The sequence below is a fragment of the Betta splendens genome, chromosome 17 (genome assembly GCF_900634795.4).
Source record: "Betta splendens chromosome 17, fBetSpl5.4, whole genome shotgun sequence".
Taxonomy (NCBI): Eukaryota; Metazoa; Chordata; class Actinopteri; order Anabantiformes; family Osphronemidae; genus Betta; species Betta splendens.
The window spans coordinates 6,281,664-6,303,409 of record NC_040897.2 but is presented as its reverse complement, the minus strand read 5'-3'; the positions used below and the strand labels follow the sequence as shown (position 1 = coordinate 6,303,409).

Below are 21,746 nucleotides of genomic sequence, written 5' to 3'. Positions count from 1 at the left end.
TTGGCATTTCCCTTGACTGACTGGGGTATAGCAGCTTTAAATGCCCCGTAGATCATTAAGCTGCTAGCGCTTTAATCTCCTCCCGTAGGTGCATTGTTGTTCCACCCGACTTGTTGAGATCACCTGGGCTTAAGTGTAAATGATACTGGGACACTCTTGGACTGCAGCAAGAAGAGCCTGTCCAGGGTGGATCCCGCCTCTCTGCAGAGAGAGGCTCATTTTGCTATGATGAGCTAAGGGCTCAGACAGGCTGTCAATTGCAGAAGGAACCACAGAGAATGAGCCTAGACCTAAAACCAAAGCAGGATGGCTGCAATAACTTCCAGAGAGACCAGGTGTTGGGCCACAAGGATGGTCAAAGGTTGTGCAGGTCTAGTCCACAGCTACAGCACCTGCTTAAGGCCGTGTGCATGCGATAGTAAAGTTCAATTTAAAACTGCATTGACATTATTCTGCAGTGCACTGAATTGTAACTGTATAAAAAACTAAAGAAATACAAAGGAAAAAGGAGACAGACCATCAAGTTGGAGGTGGAGAGGGGAAGCAACTTCATCAGGGTTAAAGGCACAACATGTGGACAGGCTGAGGTGAAGGAATATAAATGGAAGCGAGGAGGACTCAGTAATAGAAATGCCCAACATAGAGTCAGAATATGACATTTTCCAGATGAAAAGAGACAAAGTGAGACAGAAAGATAACAGCCGCAACATGTCTATACATCTCCGTTAAGCCCATAAAACTGTGGGATTGAACCCACGTCTGTGGAGGAGGAGGAAGAGGAGGAGGAGGAGGAGGAGGAGGAGGGAGAGCCCATCAGAACCACAGCGATCCGGGGCCCGGGGAAAGAATCGAGGAGAATGACGAAACACGTCTCGCCGTGACATTTGCCCCCTGAATGGCATCGACTCGACAGAGTGGAGCCGCGGAGAGCGACGCCGAGCCAGAAGAAGAAAGCGAGGGAGAAAAATACACGCCAGGAGAAAGACCCCAATGACAGTAAAGAGGGAGAGAGCGACGGGACGGGGAGAGTTCCCGCCAGACATTGTTTCACCAGTCATTGCACAGAGGAGGGAAACCTGAGTTATGCCTCTGCGCTCCACATCGCTCCCTCAATTTATGCTCCGACGAGGACAACGCGGCTCGACGGCTCGGCTGAAAGGACGCCCATAAATCTGATCTTGTTCCTCGTTCCTCCCCCTCAGATCGTCTCAGTCCGTGTCTCTCCGGCACCCGACCGCTCGGGTCCCGCTGCCCGACCCCCTACGTGCAGGAGTCCAGCAGCCGACCTTCGTTTGCCCAACTCTGCTGAGCTCGTGCAGCCAGTACGCCCACACGTGGACTGGCTGCTTGGTGCTGGTCCAAAGTGGGGACCAGTCGAGAACTGGTTTGCTTTGCTACAGACTAGAGCCACAACACGACGACAATCTGAAACAAAGGCGATTACTGTCAAGTTCATTTCTTCTACTGAGCTGAGGCCACTTTAGTGTTTGTATAAATGATGATGATAGTCCATTAAAAACTACATATATGTATATTACTATGCTTCACAATGTAAAATGAATCAACTCGCATCATTTAAGCTCACACACACAACAGCACTGTGTCCAAACGTCATCTAGACCTGGTTAGACTTCACTCTGGCCCCAGGGCCATGGAGGCCTTACATAAACAGGGAGAATAATGACACTGGCCCGTTTGCTCACTGTCCTCACTCCAGAGACCAAATTAATGCCGCTCTAAACCTCTGCCGCCCAGGTGTGTGTGTGTGTGTGTGTGTGTGTGTCTACGTGAGACGCGAGGGCATCACAGGTAGACGATGCGATCGAGCACGAAGCCGCTCCCCCCGGGCACGGGTCGATCGTCACCTCCCCAGAAATCCCCTTCAGCCCACGGAGCAAACACGGGACCACGAGCAGCCGCGGAGGCAGCGCCAGCGACGGCGTGAATCGAAGCAGCGCCACGGAAACAGGCCTTTTGAGCGTGTGAAATGATGACGAGCAGCCAATTAACCAGTCAGACCCTCGAGAAATGCCGGATTGCATATTTGAGGTATCGCTAAAGGTACATTGGGGTAAATAATAATTACTTGGAATTTGAATATTTATGAGTTTTGGAACTGTTGACTGAATGGAACAAGACGCGATGATGCGTTATCATAGAAACAGGAAAAGGATCCAAACATTTCTAACTGACGAATATGTCACAAAAATAATCTGGAATTTAAAGATCCCGTGTTTTCATTTGTCGCTGCTATTTTCCCCAAGTCTAAATATTAAAATACTAACAAAGGTGTAACTTCCGACCGAACCGAACGCACGTGTGGTTCAACGCACGACGCGGAGAAAAACGCGCCACAAAAATAGTTCATATTCATCCGCACTTGGCCAAATTTTGGCTAAAAAAAACCCTAATTATCAGCGAAGTTGTGGGACAGACTTCCCAAGTTGTGCAACTCCACCGCGAAAAAGCCGAGGAACACGTCGACGCCAACTTGCCCCCGTTCTCCGCGCCTACCTTTCCCCCCGAGGGCGCAGGAGTGGCCCCACATCAGCCCGAGCAGCACGAAGGGGACTCCGAGTCTCTGCATGGTTGTCGAGCCGTTGACGCGTCGTCTCTTCGTCCGCTCCTCGTCTCAAATCCTGGATCTCCTCCAAAGCGCGGGGATGTGCTCAACCGCCCGCGCGCGCGCGAGGGAGGGAGGGAGAGTCGGTGTGGTCGAGGGACTATCGCACGGCGCTGTAGGTAAAGAGAGCGAGAGGCGCTGACGTTTAAGCAGCGTCAATAAAGCAGTGTTTCCGGATACTGTTTTTCAAAATAAGTTCCTTTTTGTGTTGAATTTTGTCTAGAATGCAAACTATCAAAGTGTGAGTTCATGCAGAGTTGTTTTTTAAAAACGTATCTTCACGCATTATTTGCTGTGGTTGCTAAAAAGCAGGTTTTACTCGCAACTGAAAATATGCACTTTTAGAATGAAGAACAAAAATGACATTTTCCAGCATAGTGTAGCTTAATTTCACAAACTTGCCGTAACAGGAGAGCGAGAAATGACGCTGAGGAGAGGGTGCAGGGTGGGTTCTGCCTGAGATGAGGGTGAGTTCGGAGTCTTGTAGGGTAAAGGGTTGATTCTGACATGTTAACAGGAACAAGCTGAGTCCTTCTAGACTTGATTGTCAGTGATTCCCTTCCTTTACAGATCCAGTTTTACAATCGAATAAATAAAACAAAAATGCTGTTGAGAAATGCTGAAAAGAGACCAAAATTAAGAAAATAAAATAGCACCTGATTTAAAATTGGAGAAAGAGGAATTTAGTGTATGAATACTTACGTGTTTCCCAATATGTCCACCACAAGTTATTACAGTTACTACGATACTTTTATTACTATTACTACTACTACTACTGTACTACTAATACTACTACTGTCTCTATGAGGCCTGATTCTAAAAACTAGCCTGCAAAACAAAAAGTATTTATTGGTCCTAAATCCAAAATCCATTTTTGACATAGCTTATCTGTTAGCCTTAATTAAATGTTTTGTGCCAGTTAGGCAACATTTGTGAAATTTATTTTTAATTTCAATTAGGGAGAAACATGAGCTGTGGCTTTTTGGATGGTCTTACAGCCATGGTCCTTTCATAATCAAATGAAGCAGCTGCTACACTGTGATGTTTTTCCAGCTGTATCCTCCTAACAAGAGCCTCCATACAGAGCAGTTATACTCCCCCTCACAGATTTGACTCTTTCAGTTTTCACCCTGTGGCAGAATCACTGGATTTTTCTAACGGCCGTCTGTTCTTCAATTATTCCCCCGTGCTCTTCCTCTGTTGGGTGTGGGTGTGTGTTCTGGGGATTAGAGAGAGGGGGCAGACCTCAAGTGAGTTAAGAGGATAACAACGATAGAACACACACACACACACATATGTGTGTGTGTGTGTGTGTGTGTGTGTGTGTGTGTGTGTGTGTGTGTGTGTGTGTGTGTGTGTGTGTGTGTGTGTGTGTGTGTGTGTGTGAATGCAGACAAACACAGCAAGGGCCACATTTACATGCATACACAGTCACTAACACAAACATTCTCCCAATTGGCTGTTTCCATGGGCAGTGAAGTTACAACACAGCAATGCCATGGGAAACATGATGTAACCAGTAAACATCTACTGTGCCTTGTTGGTCAAACCTTCAGGGAGGCAAGTAACTTTGTGTGCACATGAGCATTAAGAGACATTAAGAGACATTATCTGCATTATCATATCTAACATTATGTGCCACAGCAACCAGAAACAAATGTTCCTCCATTTCCAGAAAAAGAATCTGATTCCTCTTTTTCATGTTTTACACCAACTCTGATGTGGTCTCACAAATTACTGGGCAAGACAACTCCATCCCTCTGCTGAAGCATTGGGGATTTTGACTGTCATAGAGCTTAACAAACAAACGTGATGCTCTGTTTGTCTTTTTATACACACATACGGCATAACGCCTTGCGGTAATGAACCTGACTAAAAACCAGCTGACTGTTAGGCCTAATGCTGACAAGTACGACATTCACTCAACTAGTGAGTTGTTTGTTCCACACCTGCTCCACACACGGCCAATTAGTTTTTGACAAAGCTTCTCCTTTTCATCTAACAAGCAGTCAACACCAGTGGAAGGACATGTTACCCGGGATACAAAGGTGTATTTTTTAGGTGTTATTATAGAGAGTATCTAACAAGAAGATGCTGCCCTCACTTAAATAAAAAAAAGGTTTTACACTAAATTTGAATTTAATAATACAACATTGCTTGTCACTCGCTAATTCGTGGCAAGAATGTGAAGCATCTCTATGACGTTAATTACCCAAAGCACTTGTCTCCAGCGTGTGAAGTGCATTTCAGCACCAAGGAGAGCTCTCTGTCTAATACTACTCTTCCTCCACTAGGGGTCGCGCTTGGGTCGTGTTTTTGCTGCGGAACCATCGAGCAACATCTTCACAGATGCACGGAGTGGAATAAGTGGGACACGTTAAACAATAATACCAACAATATGAAAAGCAGGTAAACAAATTATGTCTTTGTTAACTTTAAACGCCGTTTTTGTAATATGACTGATTATGACTTTACTGCTTATCGTATTTATTCACGTAGTATTTCGACTGTGTGTTTGTCGCTAAGTTTTGCTAAGCTAATAAACGTTAGCTGCCTGGTCAATCTCAAGGTGAATCGCCCAGTTTACTGAAAGTTTTTTTATTTGTTTGCTATCTTCTGGCTTAAACTGCACAAAGCAGCTGGGAAAATAGCCACAGCTCACATTTTCTGCGGTTGTTGAGACGGTGCACGTGCCCTAAATCTAGAGAAGGAGAAAATACAGAGTGTATTAATCAGAGAACGTGTAATTAGAAGTTACCTGCGTACAGAAGCAGCGTTTGAGTGAATATTTGACATAAGTGACTAAAAATGAAAAATTAGACAGAGGTAGGATAAGTTTCCACATCCGCAATTAAACTTTTAAAGTAGGACTTGTATGACTTCCTGTTCTTTTATACATGATCTATTAGTATTTATTTTATTTCACACAATTATTCTTAAAGTTCTTATAGGTATTAAGTAATAAGTATTTGTCACATGTGATGTAGATAAAAGTTCAGACATAATTTAGTAGGATGTATAATGTAATGGTTAATCTTGTTGGTTGAGACACTAGGCTGAGTGATGATCGCTGAGCTAAATCAACTATCTCTGCAGCTAATAATACATCATCTTCACCCACTTCCCCTGCAGTTGTCCCCCTGCACCAATGTCTGACTCTTGTAATGTGCCATCACATTTGTTCTTTCCCGTTTCTCTAAGCACACTGTGTCCTGATGATGAATGAGGCCATCATTGGGAATAGTATGAGTTTACCTCCCACTTGCATTATCCGACTCCCACAATATTGATGACTCTTCCTCTCCTCTCAGGTTTAGGATCATGGTGTGAGCAGATAAACCATTATGGCCATCCGCCGTGTGCCACTAGTCTTGTTAGCCTGTGGCTCCTTTAATCCCATCACCCACCAGCACATGAGGCTCTTTGAGTTGGCCAGAGACCACATGAACAACACAGGTCAGACCCAGACACTATAAAAAGGTGTAAAATGCCACTAGGTCTAAATGTAAAGAAAGCACATTATCGTAAACAAATGCTACATGAGCGTTTCATTTGAAAATTTACATAATCCTCAGGGTTAACGTAGATTCTAGATGCATTTATATTTCTCCGGAATTTTAGAATTGTAAAAGAGGGTGGATATTGAATGGAAACAGAGAGCATTATGGAGAAGAAAAGGAACAGATGGATGAACGGAACAAAATTTTGAAATTATTTTGCTTAGTTTACTTATGAACTTGTCTGTGTTGTGTTCATCTGTGTCCCTAGTCTGTAATATTAGATTCTTTAACAATATGTACTGTCCTTAATGTTAAAAAATCCCAATAATAAAACATCGTTATATCATACGGGCAGCTCTCTCAGTGTAAGATACATTATGTATCTATACACCGTCAGCAGGAACATACATAATGCTCTTACAGTGATCCTTTACCTATAAGACAGTGATCCGAAATGACTTTAAGCTGCACACATGAGCTATTTTTATTCTCGTGTATTTGAATGTTTTCAAACAACATAATTAGCACGATTTGGGTATTTAGATCTGTTTTTTGAAGTATGTTTAAACCAGTAGTATATTTTTAATATATATTTTTTATGTATTTATTAGTTGGGCAACCTGTTTAGTTTTAGGATTTGTCCATATATGATGAACACTATCACCATTTTCCATATTGCTTTTATCTGCTGATTTATATTGCATTTCTGTGTCAGCTCTCCTGACCCAGAAAAACCTATTAATCTTCTATGCCTTCAGGCCAGTACCAGGTGGTGGGTGGCATCGTGTCTCCAGTGAGTGACTGCTATGGAAAGCAAGGCCTAGTAGAGGCTAAGCACCGCATTGCTATGGCGAGGCTAGCGCTCCAGAGCTCCAACTGGGTCACCGTTGATGAATGGGAGAGCCAGCAGCCAGACTGGACCGAGACTGTGGTTACCATGAGGTACAGAACAAACTTGCTGCAGCCTCAGAGCTGAAATGTATTTATATCTCAGGGGAAAGGGTGGACAACGCATAGGATGCTTAGGGTAATACCAGTGTTCTAGCACCTTGTGGGACCAGGTAAGGTAATGATGTCTCATGACAGGATCAAGCACTTGTCACCTCTAGTGGCAGCCGCTTTGTGTTCATTGTTTTTTTCTGTCTTCTTAAACGTTTGCCTATGACATCAATACCTTCTGACACGTCCTAGATTTACCACAGCACCAGTAAAAGTCACAGGGATGAACTGCCCTTCGCTGCTCCTCCCTCCTCCCACCCTAATACCAGCTTGAATTGTTTATGTAGCAGAGTGTTGCCGGGTTACCTAAATTATAGGCTTTCGACTCTTGAAGGCTGGAGTACACTGGACCTTTGTCAGCTCTGGGATTTTCGTGAGGTGACAAGAGGGGCACAGGCTATTAAATTCATTGGCCTCATGGGAAACATGTAGTTGCAAAGGGCTGTGTGACACATGAATATGAGCAGAGAGGCGCTTCATTGGGAATGAGAAGATGTGAAGCCGTGTCTGTGCATTGACCTCTCCCTGCAATAGTAATATGCAGCTCATCCTTACACAAACACACACTCTATGTTGCATGTGCATTCAACAATTTACGTTACCATATAAAATATAAGAGCGTACTCTAAATCACTCCTTCTCTCACACCCTTGGTTCCTTCACAGGCATCATTATAGTCGCATTCTGAAGCAGTATGAGCAAAGCCCAGGAACAAACAGCAGCTCCACTGGATGCATCACTTCCCCCTCAAGTAAGACCCCTTGGTAATAATGATGTAATTTTGTCAGTGAGTGAAATGGTCTCATTTTGCCAGTGTTAGCAGTCAGTTGTTCAAGCTGAAATATTACAACCACAAACCCAGTTTGAACAACACTTTATCGTCAGGCTCAGCTTTACTTAGCGCTGATGACCTAATTAGCACTAAGTCATCCAGACTACTCCCTGTCTACTATAATAACCTGCTAACGTCGCCTCATCAGTATGTGGTGGGAAGCAACATAATAATGATCATCTTCTAATGTGCATTACAGACGTTTATATGCATGTGCCTGACTAATGCAAAGTAAAAGCCACATGTTGTTCTGACAATGAGTCGACTAGAGGTAATTGTTGATTTGCCTCACCGATGACTGAAAACTCCTTCCACCTCTCTCTCAGACCCCCCTCCGCAGCTGAAACTCCTCTGCGGGGCTGATGTTCTGGACACCTTCAAGGTCCCCGACCTGTGGCGGGACGACCACGTGGAGGAGGTGGCGGGGCGCTTCGGCCTCGTCTGCGTCAGTCGCGGCGGGCTGCGTCCCGAGCGGGCCGTGCACGAGTCGGAGCTGCTCTTCCGCCACAGGCACAATATCTTCCAGGTGAGGGAATGGGTGAGGAACGACATTAGCGCCACGGAGGTGCGGCGGGCCCTGAGACGGGGCCTGAGCGTAAAATACCTGATCCCGGACTCGGTGATCCAGTACATCCACCAGCACAACCTCTACACGGAAAACAGCGAGAGGAAAAACGAGGGCAAGGCTCTGAGGCCACTGACCAGGCAGGGGTGGCAGCCAGCCAAGAACTCAGATGACTGAAATCACTGAGCTGAAGACACGGAGAAAAGAATTGCTGAATTTTGCAGTGGAAACATTTGGAGAATCTGTTGATGTGAATCACTAGGCTGGAATGTATTTTTGTAACATATTGCCAATTACTGTTTATTGGTCTCTTATGAATCTGTCAAAACTGTGAATAGCAATAAAATGTTTTTTTTTTCCTGTTTTAAATAAAAGTGAAATTCCCTCTTCACGCGCCCGTGCCAACCGGCAGCATCAGTTCATTTTATTCTGGATCTATTCGGCGTTCATCTTTTTCAACAGAGGGATTAAAAGTAATCCTGACAGTTGCTCAGTAACAGTAGGTGTTTTCTGTGTGAGGCCAACGGTTTAAAGCTCCGCTGTGCAACTGATACTGACTGGCGTCCACTGAAGGAGCGGAATGGCTGTTTGTTCTGAGCGTGATGGTGGGATAGCTGCGTCTGGCCCAAAGGAGGGATCGTCGCACTAATTGAGTTCTTTAGCTGAGACAAAAGATGTGACAGGCCTCTTGAGCACGTTTTAATTGCTGCTGTTGGTGCATGTGCTTTTCTGACTCCGAGGCTCCAATTAGCCACGTTCCCTGGCTCATCAGCGCATCTTTAGTGATCAATCATGAGTGGTTTCACTAAGTTTTCCTGAACCGACATCTTAATTGAGCCACTCCCAAGACAGGTCTCGCAGATTCCACGCACTGATCCCACTTCTACTGTAACTAAAACACGCGCGTGTCGTCCGCGGCGCGTGTTCGCAGCCTCCAGCGTTGCGTCGCGGGGTAACGTGGAGTCCGGTGAGGGAGGGAACACCCGGAGGGAAACCCGGCAGGTAATCGGATTAATGCGAGCTGAGCTCAAATCGGGGCTTTTGATAGACGCTCGTTTACTCCATCGCAGGACGCGGTTCTCGGCGGACCTCCTCTTTCTCCGGCCGTAAGGAAAACCCGCAGACGCCCACATGCCCTTGGACCTGAGCGGATACTGGAAAATGACCTCCAACGAAAACTTCGAGGAGTTCATGAAGGCTCTCGGTGCGTTTGTTGGCGGCTTTACGGATGGAGATGACGCGCTGGCCCGTTAGTGGCAGATGTCGCCTTATCAGTAGTATTATTATCAATAATGAGTACAGCAGCAGTGGCGTCATCCAGATGTGGGTGGATCCAGATGTGCGCCTGGCTTCTCTGGGACGTGGTCCAGCGGAATCCTTTCTTAATCAATCCCATTGGACCGAACATCTGGCGCTGCTTTGCTTTTCCAGGATCTGCTAATGCCTGGTTCCAAGATGCTTGCTTACTTAGTGGTATTAGTAGTATTTGTAGTAGTAGTAGTAGTAGTAGTAGTAGTGTCATACTATTATTGCTGTTCATTCAAGTCGTTCCTTTGTCACTTTGCATGCGCAGATATAAACATTGCCATCAGGAAAATCGCCAGGCTGCTGAGGCCCGACAAGGAAATCATCCAGAACGGGGACCACATGGTCATCAAGACCCTCAGCACCTTCAGGAACTACAACATGGAGTTCGACTTGGGCAAGGAGTTCTTCGAGGACCTGGCGGCAGTGGACGGCAGGAAGTGCATGGTGGGTGTTGGATGCAGGGGGAGCATTACGGTTTAACTGAGGCTTAGCCAACACGAGCCCCTCACGGGCGCCGTCCGGACTCGGCTCTTCCCTAGAACTTTCTCTCTACTTGTGAAAAGTTGGCGCAGATTTTTCACGCCATAATCAGCGAGTTAGCGTAAAGAGCGACATCAGTCACTGCAGGCACAGAACTGTAATAGACTCCCATTTATCTAATCAGTTTATGTGGCTGAATACTTAATGGGATCAGGGCTTATCTGTGGCCCTTCATGAAAACCCTTTTTTGTATGCTGATAGGCTGATTATAGATAAGCTGTAAGCTGTTTTGGAGGGCGCTGAAAGAGAAGGTAACGTGCACCTTCATGCACAGATTTTACCAGAAGAATTATGGGAGGGGCTCTCATAATATATATACATACTGTATAGTTGGAAACCTGGAGCTGGTTTGTTAAAGCGTTAATGAATCATGTGTCGTAATCGCACCATGTCCCTGTTTGACCCGTGACCCAGACAACTATCAACTGGGAGGGGGACAAGCTGGTGTGTGTGCAGAAGGGGGAGATCGAGGGACGAGGCTGGACCCACTGGATGGAGGGAGATCAGCTTTATTTGGTGAGTTTTCCCTCCCGGAATATTAACGTCTGCGATTTAAACAGTTAAATCTCAATCCGGAGTGCCCCTCAGCTGTGGATGTGCAGTGCATGAATTTACAGCTGGAACTCCAGCACAAACTAGTACTAACGCAGTGTTCTGTATGAGCTGCATACACACGGGTAAGTAGTTATGGGTCTATACCCTCCCTGCTTTCAGTTAAATCATATTATAATTATATAGGAATCTTAGGGGGGCATTTGCATATTATATAGTTTCTAAATCTAACAAATCTAATTTATTTGTTGTTTCATCCCAATTGAGTCTTCCAGGACTGCAGCACATCAACATCAGCCTCTGCCGGGTTATTATCTCGACTTTTGCAAACCCAATTTATGTTACAAGAACTCTTTTTTGCCCTTTACATCCCTTCTGTGAAATCCACAGTGTGGCCCCATTGCAGTCTGTAATGAAGGCATTAGCATCCAAAAGACTTTAAAGCAATGAGTAGCACATTACCATTTTCATTAGCGCTGCATTATCAGATTTCCCTCTGTATGATTACTGCTATCAAAGCTAAGGGAGCGATATTCTGCTTCTGCCAAATGATTTGGTTTAAGCCACGCCAGCAGATGTTTTCAATCAGCCACCATGAAATGAGTTATTAGAGGAGGTTCCCAGGAGCTGGGAGTCAGTTTGAAAGTGGGGGGACAGCGCCCTCTGGTGGCACAGGGCAATAGTTCAGTGTGTGTAATCTAACCGTTTATTGACGTTCACCCCATTCTTTATCAAGTTAAAGCGTTTCTGTTGTTGCAGGAGCTCAGGGCCGGAGGGGTCGCATGCAAGCAGAGCTTCAAGAAGACCTAGTGTGCCCATCACTGAGCTGACACTGGCTCACAGAGACACACCGGAGCCGCCACACTGTCCAGGCTACCTTTGTTGTACACTTCTGTTCATATAGCTGTCTACACATGTTTTATATAGCTCATGGATTTGAATGCTGCATATTTATATTCTCTGAAGCCTGTTGCCTTACTCTGCAAGGCCAAGTCAATAGAGATGCTGTACAGCAAGGGAAAGGTCAGCGTGTGTGTTACAGTGTGGAACACATCACAGTATATTGTACTGGGAATTGGTCTGAGGGTGGGTCCTTCTGTGACTGACATGATTAGAATAAGTGTGTTGAGATAAACAGGGCATGAACAATAATGTAATAAGTTTATTCTTATGATGAAAGTGGTGAAGATCAGAGCCTGGTTGAGAGTCTGTAAATACATGTTACTGCAGCTACATGTCCCGTTCCTTTGGGACGGTGCCACCGACAATAAAATAAATCACTCAATTAGTCTATGACTTGAAGCTGTGCTCCACAATGCTGTTTGTGTTTATTTTCTGAACGTTCGTCGTTGTGTAGGAAAGCGAGCTCCTAATGCTCCAGGAGCGTCCGCACCCTCCCGGCCTCCACACGTGGGCTGTGTTTGTGCACGGCCCGGTCTCTGAGTGGGAGTCACTCCGCTGCCCATTCTCGCCTGCTGAACCGCTGCGTGCAGATGTTAAAGCGCTTGAGCATTCTGAGAAAGAACAGCCTGTTTTCACCGAATCATAAAGCCGCTCGGTCCGACTTCACTGTATTTCCTCTCCCCACCTTCTAAACTGGTTTAAAATTCTTAAGCTGTATTTAATTTGTACTGTGACCTGCACTGATAAATACCTGGCAGCTTATCTCAACCAAATCGCAATTGTATCTATATAGGCTAAGCTACCGTGGCTGACCCCATTGGCAGTTTTATTGGCTGCTCAGCATTCCAGTTATTATCCTGTAATCCTACCAGTAGTTATATGAGTAAATGACAACGCTCCATCTTCACCTCATGAGTTTTTCTTGAAGCCTCTCCAGATATTCGTGCATGACCTGGTTCCACTGTTCGTCTCAGAGCCAGGTCAACTGATTTGTCCAATCACCATCTACCAGATACAGTATGATCCCAGCAGGGGTTACTGCTAATGCCTCAGGACAAATGAGATACCTTCATATGTCAGTCAAGGGTAAAAAGCCTCCTTAAAATGGTGCGTCTTTGAGCCCGTGGCTCAGAGAATAGTGAGTCTATTCGAGTGAGAGGAAAGCAGTGAGAGTGACAACAGTGACAACAGTGAGGTTTCTCTCCACCAGCGCCCACATGCTCTACACAAACCCAAAACAGGTTAGTTTCTGCAGCATCAACAGCCTCTAGCACGTCAAGCCTATTTTGGTCCCAAATTAATTGTGGACATTTTCCCTTCCCTCTAGCTGTGCCTGTTCAAATGGATTGCTTCAAGACTGGACGCCCTCAAAAGCAGTCAAACCTTAAATTGTTTAAATTAAAAAAAGGTAGATTTTGCAATTGTGTATTTCTGAAGGAGGAAGGGAAGAGTGTTTGTGTGTGCGCGTGTGTGTGCATGTGAGTGTGTCCGTCCTCCCCCACTCATTGTGCAGAGACAGAAGAGAAAAGCGTTGACCCCTCCACCACCACCATGTGCCTTCAAGCTCTAAACTCACATATAGTTCCCTGTCGTGCCCCCTCGTATGGCAACTCGTATGAAGCAGGACGACGCCCTGCACCCTCCCCCTCCTCACACTGTGTAACATTTACACACAACAGTCACCAGCTGCCAACATGCCTGCAGACTTCAGTGGAAAATGGATACTGGAAACCAATCAGAAATTTGAGGATTATTTGAAAGCATTGAGTAAGAAATGTTTATTTCGGTTATTTTCAGTTTGGTCGCTTATGTATTTGCTATGCAGTAAATTTAAAGATAATTTTGCAAGGTGATGTGACAGGTTGGATTAAGAGCATGTAACAAAGTCATCCAATTTCACGCTCTCAGTGTTTCTGTTGAATCTGTGGCTTTTTGTCCTTTTCTTCTTGAATTGCTTTAGATAAAGTGCAAAACATGTTTTTACGGTGATTACACGACACTTTTGTTCACCTTTAAATTTATTCATAACTACAAACTCGTTACTTCTTGTTTTACTGTATAATCTAGGCAGAGTGTAATGCGGTGTCTCTTTTCTTGTCCCAGACATAGACTTTGCAACAAGAAAAATCGCCATCTCGTTGTCTCTGGCTAAAGTGGTCGTCCAAAATGCTGACGAGTTTAACTTCAAAACACTGAGCACGTTTAGGAATTATAACCTCGCCTTCACTGTAGGTGTGGAGTTCGATGAGTACACCAAGGGCCTGGACAACAGAAACGTCAAGGTGGGTTGACTTTTTCATTTATGAAGTCTTTGAAGTGAAGCAGTAAAGAGTCAGTGATAATTTAGTTACTTTTTTTTTCCTTATTGTCTATATGAAAATGGGTGTTATGTTAAGTGGCTGTATCCATGACAACGATTGCTTATCTACAGAATGTGTGTCTGTGTGTTATATTAGTGTTGAAAAAACACATATAAACCAAGAGCAGTGCAATAATGTGAGTAATGTGAAGGGCAGATGATGAATGAATGGGTTTAATGTTGTTTTGTAGAGTCTGGTGACCTGGGAGGGTGAAAAGCTAGTGTGCACTCAGAAAGGTGAAAAGTCCAACCGTGGCTGGAAACACTGGCTCGAAGGAGACAAACTCTATCTGGTGAGTTAAGAGCAGCAGTTATGGTCAAAAATTGACAATAAAAGACAGAGAGATGTGTTGGAACTTTATTACCCAGTCGAACTGACTGGTTGTAGAGGATGGATATGGGAGTTTTACAAAAGAATACTGAATTAAATTTCCTTTTTTCTCACAGGAGCTGACATGTGAAGATGCAGTTTGCCTTCAGGTGTTCAAAAGAAAAGAGTGACAGGCAAGCATTTGTTTTTGTTTTACTGTGTTAACAATGGTTGGTTTCCTAATAAAATGTTTTCTCTTAACTTATGAATATGAATGTATAATAAAAATGATTTCCAGATATGTGCTGTGTGTTGTGTAGACAAACCTGTTCCTATTTTGAATCAAGCTTGGCCTCAGGTGTAAACAATAGCTCTAACAGCGTAACACCATCAATGTGTTTTCACTTAGCAAAGTGCACAAAGAAATGATCCGTTATTTAAATGGACACTTTTACCGTACTCTCTTATCCTTATAGCCATAACAACAATTGATATATAAAAAGTACAGACTCCAAAGATTTATTGGAATAAATCATACAAAAAGGTGAGAGTTTGGGCCTAAGTAGCTGTGTAGAGTAATGGTTTCCCTCTAAGGTTCTACTTACTACTAATATAAAACTAACTGTGCCGGTATAGCAACATATGAAGCGGCTATGGCTAATGCGCAACTGTCACCGTGGCAAGATCACGGCACACACGCTGCAGAAGCATCATCAGCTGCTCGACTTTCGTGTCACGTCACCTCTTCCAGAGAGCAAATCTCGCGAGACCGGGTTTCAGGAAGTTCCACGTCAGTACCACTGCACTGTTCACCGACATTTGGACCCAATTGCAACTGTTCACAGTATAATTCTCGAATCTTATTGTGACAACGCGGGGAGAAATCATGGTAAGAGACATGTAAAATGGCCCAGAGTAAATTTTTGCTTTAACGTGTGTTTTCTAAATTCGCTTCTCGGTTTTAAAAAGGACACTGAAAGAGTGACAAATAATGCAGTCTTGTAAATAGCATAGTGGCTAACTAGCTTGCGTTAGCAGAAGGACGTGCAGGTAACGACTTTAATAATTTCTATACTGTTTGCTAGGTTTGATGTGATTATGTTACTTTTAAATATGTCGTTGCTGTAGTTTTTGCAATAAATGTAAGGTTTTCTGTAGGATTACTGAAGTAAGTTGACGCGATGTTAGCATGCTAACGGTTGCTTTGGCTATTCCGACTCTTTATTTTGACTCAGAGGAGAAGAGTTAATACGACAGAGGAGAGACAATCACAGTAGTAAAACAGTTAGAGTTTGTAAAGCGCACAAAAACACGTGTATCATTTATTCTTCTAGCCTCTGAGGCTGGATATCAAGCGGAGGCTCACAGCCAGGTCGGACCGTGTGAAAAGTGTGGACCTGCACCCGACTGAACCATGGATGTTGGCCAGTCTGTACAACGGCAGCGTCTGTGTGTGGAACCATGAAACACAGGTATGATCATAAATCCTGAAATTCGCATGCATACTACACAATCTAGCAGCTCTGCTAAGTAAATGTTCTTGTTTTTATTATCGGAGGTGGCAAATAACTAAGTAAATTTGCTAAAATACTCAAAACATATCCTGTTTTTGCAAATGTATTTTTTGTTAAACTGTAATGAAAAAAATGATAATGTATTAGTTATTAATTAACTGTTGTTAATGTTTTTTTTTTCAGACTCTTGTCAAGACCTTTGAAGTATGTGACCTCCCTGTCAGAGCTTCTAAGTTTGTGGCAAGGAAGAACTGGGTCATCACTGGAGCGGTGAGTTACTCTGCTGGGATCAGGATTTAAAGTCTCTCTAAATATACACAATTTCAAACTGGCTTAAATTAGTTTCATTTGATATATGATTGGGGATAGTCTTTCTTGCTATGCATTTTTAGTTTTATTTTGTTGAACTCAAAGTAGTGTTTCTTATTAATGTTGTTGTCAAAATTAAATGAAACAGAAAACACTTTTATTGGCATGTGCAGGACGACATGCAGATCCGTGTATTCAACTATAACACCCTGGAGCGGGTGCACATGTTTGAGGCCCACTCTGATTACATCCGCTGCATTGCTGTCCATCCAACCCAGCCCTACATCCTCACCAGCAGTGGTATGCTAGGATATCTATAATTTATTCTTATGTGTTTTGCAAAATGCTTGATTATTTTGTTTTCTTTATATGCACAAATATGTTTCTGTTTCTGTGTAGATGACATGTTGATCAAGCTGTGGGACTGGGAGAAGAAGTGGTCATGCAGCCAAGTGTTTGAGGGTCACACTCACTATGTCATGCAGATTGTTATCAACCCGAAGGACAATAATCAGTTTGCCAGTGCCTCTCTGGACAGAACTATAAAGGTAAGTAATGGTTGATGCTCCACCTGTCAGTTTGGATGCCTTAACTATAACATATTAATAAAGCTAATTATAATAATAACAGGTGTACAATCAGTGGTTTTCTGCTGTGTGTTGTTTCAGGTTTGGCAGCTAGGCTCATCATCTCCCAATTTCACATTGGAGGGTCATGAGAAAGGAGTCAATTGTATCGATTATTACAGCGGAGGAGATAAGCCCTACCTCATCTCTGGGGCTGATGATCGTCAAGTCAAGATTTGGGACTACCAGGTAAGAAAACTAGCAGACTGAAGACAGATTTAGAACACAGATGATGGAAACTAGATTTTGAATGCTGGAATGTTCCTAAATGTTATTTAACTCACACTTTAAGTTAAGTAATAATATTAATAATGAATGTGCTCCTACTGATTAGCACCAACTTGCACATTCTTTTACTTTGCGTGGATTAGAACAAGACGTGTGTTCAGACTCTGGAGGGACATGCTCAGAATGTTTCATGCGTCAGCTTTCACCCAGAGCTGCCCATCATCATCACTGGATCAGAAGATGGTAAGGCGAACACCCTTTTGCTTTTCTACCACAATTTTCTGACACAATGCATCCCTCATGACGTCACTAACTGTTGCTATTTGCAACACTGCCTTTCTCCCTCTACAGGTACAGTGCGTATCTGGCACTCTAGCACTTACCGTCTGGAGAGCACATTGAACTACGGCATGGAGCGAGTGTGGTGTGTGTGTGGCCTCAGGGGCTCCAACAATGTAGCACTAGGCTATGATGAAGGCAGCATTATCATCAAGGTGCGCTAAAGGAGCAGTGTCTCTTAGAAATGTATCTGTTCCTGTAAAGAAAGCCTGAAGTTTGCCATATCGTAATTTACAAACATTAAAATAAAATAAACTCTAAATTTTTTCCTAAATATAGCTACATTTATTTATGCTCATGTACAAAATGCAAATTCCACTCTTCTATCCTTCTGTAGGTGGGTCGGGAGGAGCCAGCTATGTCTATGGACACAAATGGCAAAATCATCTGGGCCAAACACAGTGAAATACAACAGGCCAACCTGAAGGCAATGGGTGATGCTGAGATTAAGGATGGAGAAAGGCTGCCACTGGCTGTCAAAGACATGGGAAGCTGTGAGATTTACCCACAAACCATCCAGCATAACCCAAATGGAAGGTATTAAGTCCTCGCATTAAGTCCTTTAGAAGTGTTCAGTAAGAGGCATACAACAGAAGCCTACAGAGCAGTGGTAGATATGCAATAAATATATTAATGTATTTGTTGGGCAGGTTTGTTGTGGTGTGTGGCGATGGAGAGTATATAATCTACACAGCCATGGCTTTGAGGAACAAGAGCTTTGGATCAGCACAAGAGTTTGTCTGGGCACATGACTCCTCTGAGTAAGTGCACAAAGTTTTATTGTCTCTGAGATACATCTTTGCTTTATACCTCTGTATTAGTGTAGTTACAGTAGCAATTAGTGGAGATCTAATAGCATGCTTTTAAAAAAATTACAGATATGCTATCAGAGAAAGCAACAGTGTCGTCAAAATCTTCAAAAACTTCAAAGAAAAGAAATCTTTTAAGCCGGACTTTGGAGCTGAAGGTAATGTCCACACTGAAGTGGTGAACTGGTGCTGTTAAAGGTTTGTGAATTGTTTCGACTGACTTTGTCAATGAGTGTGATGTTGCTCTACTACAGGTATCTATGGAGGCTTTTTGCTTGGGGTAAGGTCAGTGAATGGCCTGGCATTTTATGACTGGGAGAACACAGAGCTGATCCGCCGCATTGAGATCCAGCCTAAACACGTAAGATAGAGTTATGTTTGGAGGCTTAGTACACACCTGTCCAGTTGGTCTGGCTAATGGTCTGGTCTAGCTAATGTTTGTGTCTTTAATGAGGTCTTTGTTATATAGCTATGTACTACTAACTTACAATCATTTTCTTTTTCCCAACTTGACCTTGTTTCTATCACATTATTCTACCAGATTTTCTGGTCAGACTCTGGTGAGCTGGTGTGCATCGCTACAGAGGAGTCGTTCTTCATTCTGCGTTACCTGGCTGAAAAAGTAGCTGCCTCTCAAGAGAACAATGAAGGAGTGACAGAGGATGGTATTGAAGATGCTTTTGAGGTGTGTTTGTGTATAGTTGTACACACGTGTATAGAGTTAAATATATTAAAAATGTAGATGTTTTCACTTTTTGACTATACATTTTAGTAACTGCGGTCACCATTTTGTTTTTTCAGGTCCAAGGAGAGATCCAGGAGATTGTGAAGACTGGGCTCTGGGTAGGAGACTGTTTTATTTACACCAGCTCTGTAAACAGGCTAAACTACTACGTTGGAGGGGAGATTGTTACTATCGCTCATCTGGACAGGTGAGAATACAAGAAATTCACTAACACTCACAAATTCAGAGTCTGAAAGAATCCTGCAACTAAAACCCCTGCTGTCTTCATCGCAGGACCATGTACCTGCTAGGTTACATACCCAAAGATGACCGTCTATACCTGGGAGACAAGGAGCTCAACATTGTCAGTTACTCATTGCTGGTCTCTGTCCTGGAGTACCAGACTGCTGTAATGAGAAGGGATTTTGGAATGGCTGACAAGGTGCTACCAACAATTCCTAAAGAGCAGAGGACCAGGGTGGCCCATTTTCTGGAGAAACAGGTAACAAAACGCTTTAGTATTTTACAGTTCTTTTTCATTTTTATAGAACTGTAGACTGTCGGGTTAATTCAAATAACCAAGAAAGAAACGGGAGCAGAAAGATTGGACCATCATCATTAAAAAGCACAATTATTTGTTCAGCACTCCTGCTGATGGGATTTATTCCTGTGCCTCCTTAGGGTTTCAAGCAGCAGGCATTGGCTGTGTCTACAGACCCAGAGCACAGATTTGAGTTGGCTTTGCAGTTGGGGGAGTTAAAGATAGCCTACCAGCTGGCTGTGGAAGCAGAGGTAAGAAAACAGCAGGTACAAAATAGGATTAGGACATTGTTGACACTAGTGTCTATACAAATATTGTAACTATTTGCTTTTGTCTTCGACAGTCTGAACAGAAATGGAAGCAGCTAGCGGAGCTGGCTATAAGTAAGTGTCAGTTTGGTCTGGCTCAGGAGTGCCTTCACCACGCCCAGGATTATGGTGGCCTGCTGCTCCTCGCCACAGCCTCTGGTAATGCCACTATGGTGGGCAAGCTGGCTGAGGGGGCAGAAAGGGATGGAAAGAACAATGTGGCTTTCATGACCTACTTCCTGCAGGGGAAGTAAGTATTGAATGTGTGACTGGCTACATAGGTCTGCAAATTAGGGTTAGACCACTGTCTAAATTTGCGGTGGCTGGTAACTTTGCTCTACGTCGCCACCTTTCTCCACAGACTCGATCAGTGTTTGGAGCTTTTGATCAGGACCAACAGACTCCCTGAAGCTGCGTTTCTGGCTCGCACTTACCTTCCTAGCCAGGTGTCCCGTGTGGTCAAATTGTGGAGGGAGAACCTGGCTAAAGTCAACCAGAAGGTCAGACACTCTAACTTTGAGAGTAAAGAATCTGCTAGTTTTCTTTTTGTAGAAGTATAAATATCTTCCTATTGTTTATGTCACACATTATACTAAATCTTCAATGCAGGCAGCTGAATCCCTAGCCGACCCAACAGAGTATGAGAATTTGTTTCCTGGGCTAAAGGAATCTTTTGCAGCTGAGCATTACCTGAGAGAGACCTGCTTGGGCTCCTCCAGGCCTGCCACAGACTATCCACTTGTTACAGTGAGTTGTATCACAGTCATTGTCTTTTCTATAAGTGTTTTTCAGTCGTCTAATAAACTGCAAATCGTTTCAGGCTAACGAGGACAGGAATATTCTGGAGGAGGCTCAAGGATACGAGCCCAAGGGAACCCTCATTCCCCCTGTTTTAAAGGTTTAAACATTTTTCTGTCACCAAGTCAATAAGTAATAACTTGCAGTTACTTCTGCCTGTCCTTGCAGGAATTGTTCTGTTCAGTCTATAAACTGTGTAAATAAAATAAAAACTATTCAAAATTAATTTTGTTCATTTTTTTGCCTTGTTTTCTGGCAGTCAGAGACACAGGATAGTGAGGAGGGCACGTCTGAAGCCGAAGCATCTGTCACTGCAGCGTCACCTGTGACGCAGCCTGAACCTGCTCCTGCAGCAGTGGTTAAAGAGAAAGAAGAAGTCCTCACATTCTCACATGACACACAAAAAGACATGGTAGGACTTTCTTGTGATATTAATTTTTTATATACAAAATTCTGAAAAAAGTATGCTTCCAAGTACTTGAAAAGCATTTGATGGGTTTTTAAAGAATATCATTTTTCTTTCTGTAGACGCTAGATGAGCTGGAAGTGGACCTGGACAACATGGAGCTGGATGACATGGACACCACAGATGTTAACTTTGATGATGACTTCCTAGATGATTGAAATGTGTTCCACTTCAGAGCTTATTTAAAAAAACAAAAAAGAAAAGACCAAACCTCCTTTTACTCCTTTTTGTATTTGTACGTAAAAATATTCTATTGTCATGTTCACCTGCTGCAGAGATGGGTTTCAAGTAGATGGTGATGATGGTGATATCAGTAATCTTTTAATCTCAAAATGTGGGCAGAACTTGTTTATTTCTCACTCTTCAGTTTGAATGCAATTTAAAAATGATTTGAAAAACTTTGGCTAACTGTCCATTAGGTGATATGTTATATTTACTCTTTGTACTGTTTGTCATGGCAAATCAACCCTCATTCAGTCTAATAAACTGCAGTTGCTGTACATACTCACATTTGGCTTTAGTATTTTATATAAAAGTCTAACTAAACTCTAACTTTTATATAAAACTCTAAGTAGAGGTTTTACAGTTTTAAT

The 21,746-nt window shown here is 43.4% G+C and overlaps 4 protein-coding genes across 4 annotated transcripts in view; 3 read left to right on the top strand and 1 right to left on the bottom strand.

Annotated features, from left to right (window-relative positions):
• clstn2a (calsyntenin 2a) overlaps positions 1–2,734 on the bottom strand; it is an 80,729-nt gene extending 77,995 nt beyond the window's left edge. Inside the window, exon 1 of the mRNA XM_029130980.3 lies at positions 2,515–2,734. Within this exon, the coding sequence (XP_028986813.1) occupies positions 2,515–2,587 (73 nt within the window). The 5' untranslated portion in view covers positions 2,588–2,734. The remainder of the gene's footprint in view (positions 1–2,514) is intronic.
• Positions 2,735–4,917: 2,183 nt separating this feature from the next.
• On the top strand, positions 4,918–14,792 carry LOC114844710 (uncharacterized). Its single transcript, XM_055503915.1, has 14 exons — positions 4,918–5,032; positions 5,935–6,079; positions 6,882–7,065; positions 7,788–7,873; positions 8,281–8,691; positions 9,631–9,768; positions 10,093–10,271; positions 10,782–10,883; positions 11,886–11,942; positions 12,277–12,362; positions 13,447–13,589; positions 13,926–14,104; positions 14,373–14,474; positions 14,629–14,792. The coding sequence occupies exons 2-14, from the start codon at positions 5,968–5,970 to the stop codon at positions 14,680–14,682; spliced, it is 1,833 nt and encodes a 610-aa protein (XP_055359890.1). The 5' UTR covers positions 4,918–5,032; positions 5,935–5,967; the 3' UTR covers positions 14,683–14,792.
• On the top strand, positions 9,155–12,729 carry LOC114843997 (retinol-binding protein 1-like). The gene is made up of 5 exons (XM_029130981.3): positions 9,155–9,521; positions 9,590–9,723; positions 10,093–10,271; positions 10,782–10,883; positions 11,679–12,729. Exons 2-5 carry the CDS (start codon positions 9,651–9,653, stop codon positions 11,727–11,729), a joined length of 405 nt encoding a protein of 134 aa, XP_028986814.1. The 5' UTR covers positions 9,155–9,521; positions 9,590–9,650; the 3' UTR covers positions 11,730–12,729.
• A 431-nt stretch (positions 14,793–15,223) lies between the features above and the next one.
• On the top strand, positions 15,224–21,661 carry copb2 (COPI coat complex subunit beta 2). Its single transcript, XM_029132624.3, has 22 exons — positions 15,224–15,380; positions 15,826–15,963; positions 16,189–16,275; positions 16,488–16,614; positions 16,714–16,862; positions 16,983–17,129; positions 17,312–17,411; positions 17,520–17,662; positions 17,845–18,044; positions 18,158–18,268; positions 18,386–18,474; positions 18,571–18,677; positions 18,858–19,001; positions 19,118–19,248; positions 19,335–19,542; positions 19,722–19,832; positions 19,925–20,139; positions 20,251–20,389; positions 20,499–20,636; positions 20,710–20,787; positions 20,947–21,099; positions 21,216–21,661. Exons 1-22 carry the CDS (start codon positions 15,378–15,380, stop codon positions 21,309–21,311), a joined length of 2,814 nt encoding a protein of 937 aa, XP_028988457.1. The 5' UTR covers positions 15,224–15,377; the 3' UTR covers positions 21,312–21,661.
• Positions 21,662–21,746: the final 85 nt, after the last annotated feature.

Coding starts and splice junctions, on each gene's coding strand:
- LOC114844710 (XM_055503915.1), top strand. CDS start 5,968: ATGGCCATCCGCCGTGTGCCACTAGTCTTGTTAGCCTGTGGCTCCTTT. Junction 7,874..8,280: donor ATGCATCACTTCCCCCTCAA/GTAAGACCCCTT, acceptor CCTCTCTCTCAG/ACCCCCCTCCGCAGCTGAAA. Junction 10,272..10,781: donor TGGACGGCAGGAAGTGCATG/GTGGGTGTTGGA, acceptor CCCGTGACCCAG/ACAACTATCAACTGGGAGGG.
- LOC114843997 (XM_029130981.3), top strand. CDS start 9,651: ATGCCCTTGGACCTGAGCGGATACTGGAAAATGACCTCCAACGAAAAC. Junction 9,724..10,092: donor GGAGTTCATGAAGGCTCTCG/GTGCGTTTGTTG, acceptor TTGCATGCGCAG/ATATAAACATTGCCATCAGG. Junction 10,884..11,678: donor AGGGAGATCAGCTTTATTTG/GTGAGTTTTCCC, acceptor CTGTTGTTGCAG/GAGCTCAGGGCCGGAGGGGT.
- copb2 (XM_029132624.3), top strand. Junction 19,002..19,117: donor GTATTGAAGATGCTTTTGAG/GTGTGTTTGTGT, acceptor TTGTTTTTTCAG/GTCCAAGGAGAGATCCAGGA. Junction 19,249..19,334: donor ACTATCGCTCATCTGGACAG/GTGAGAATACAA, acceptor TCTTCATCGCAG/GACCATGTACCTGCTAGGTT.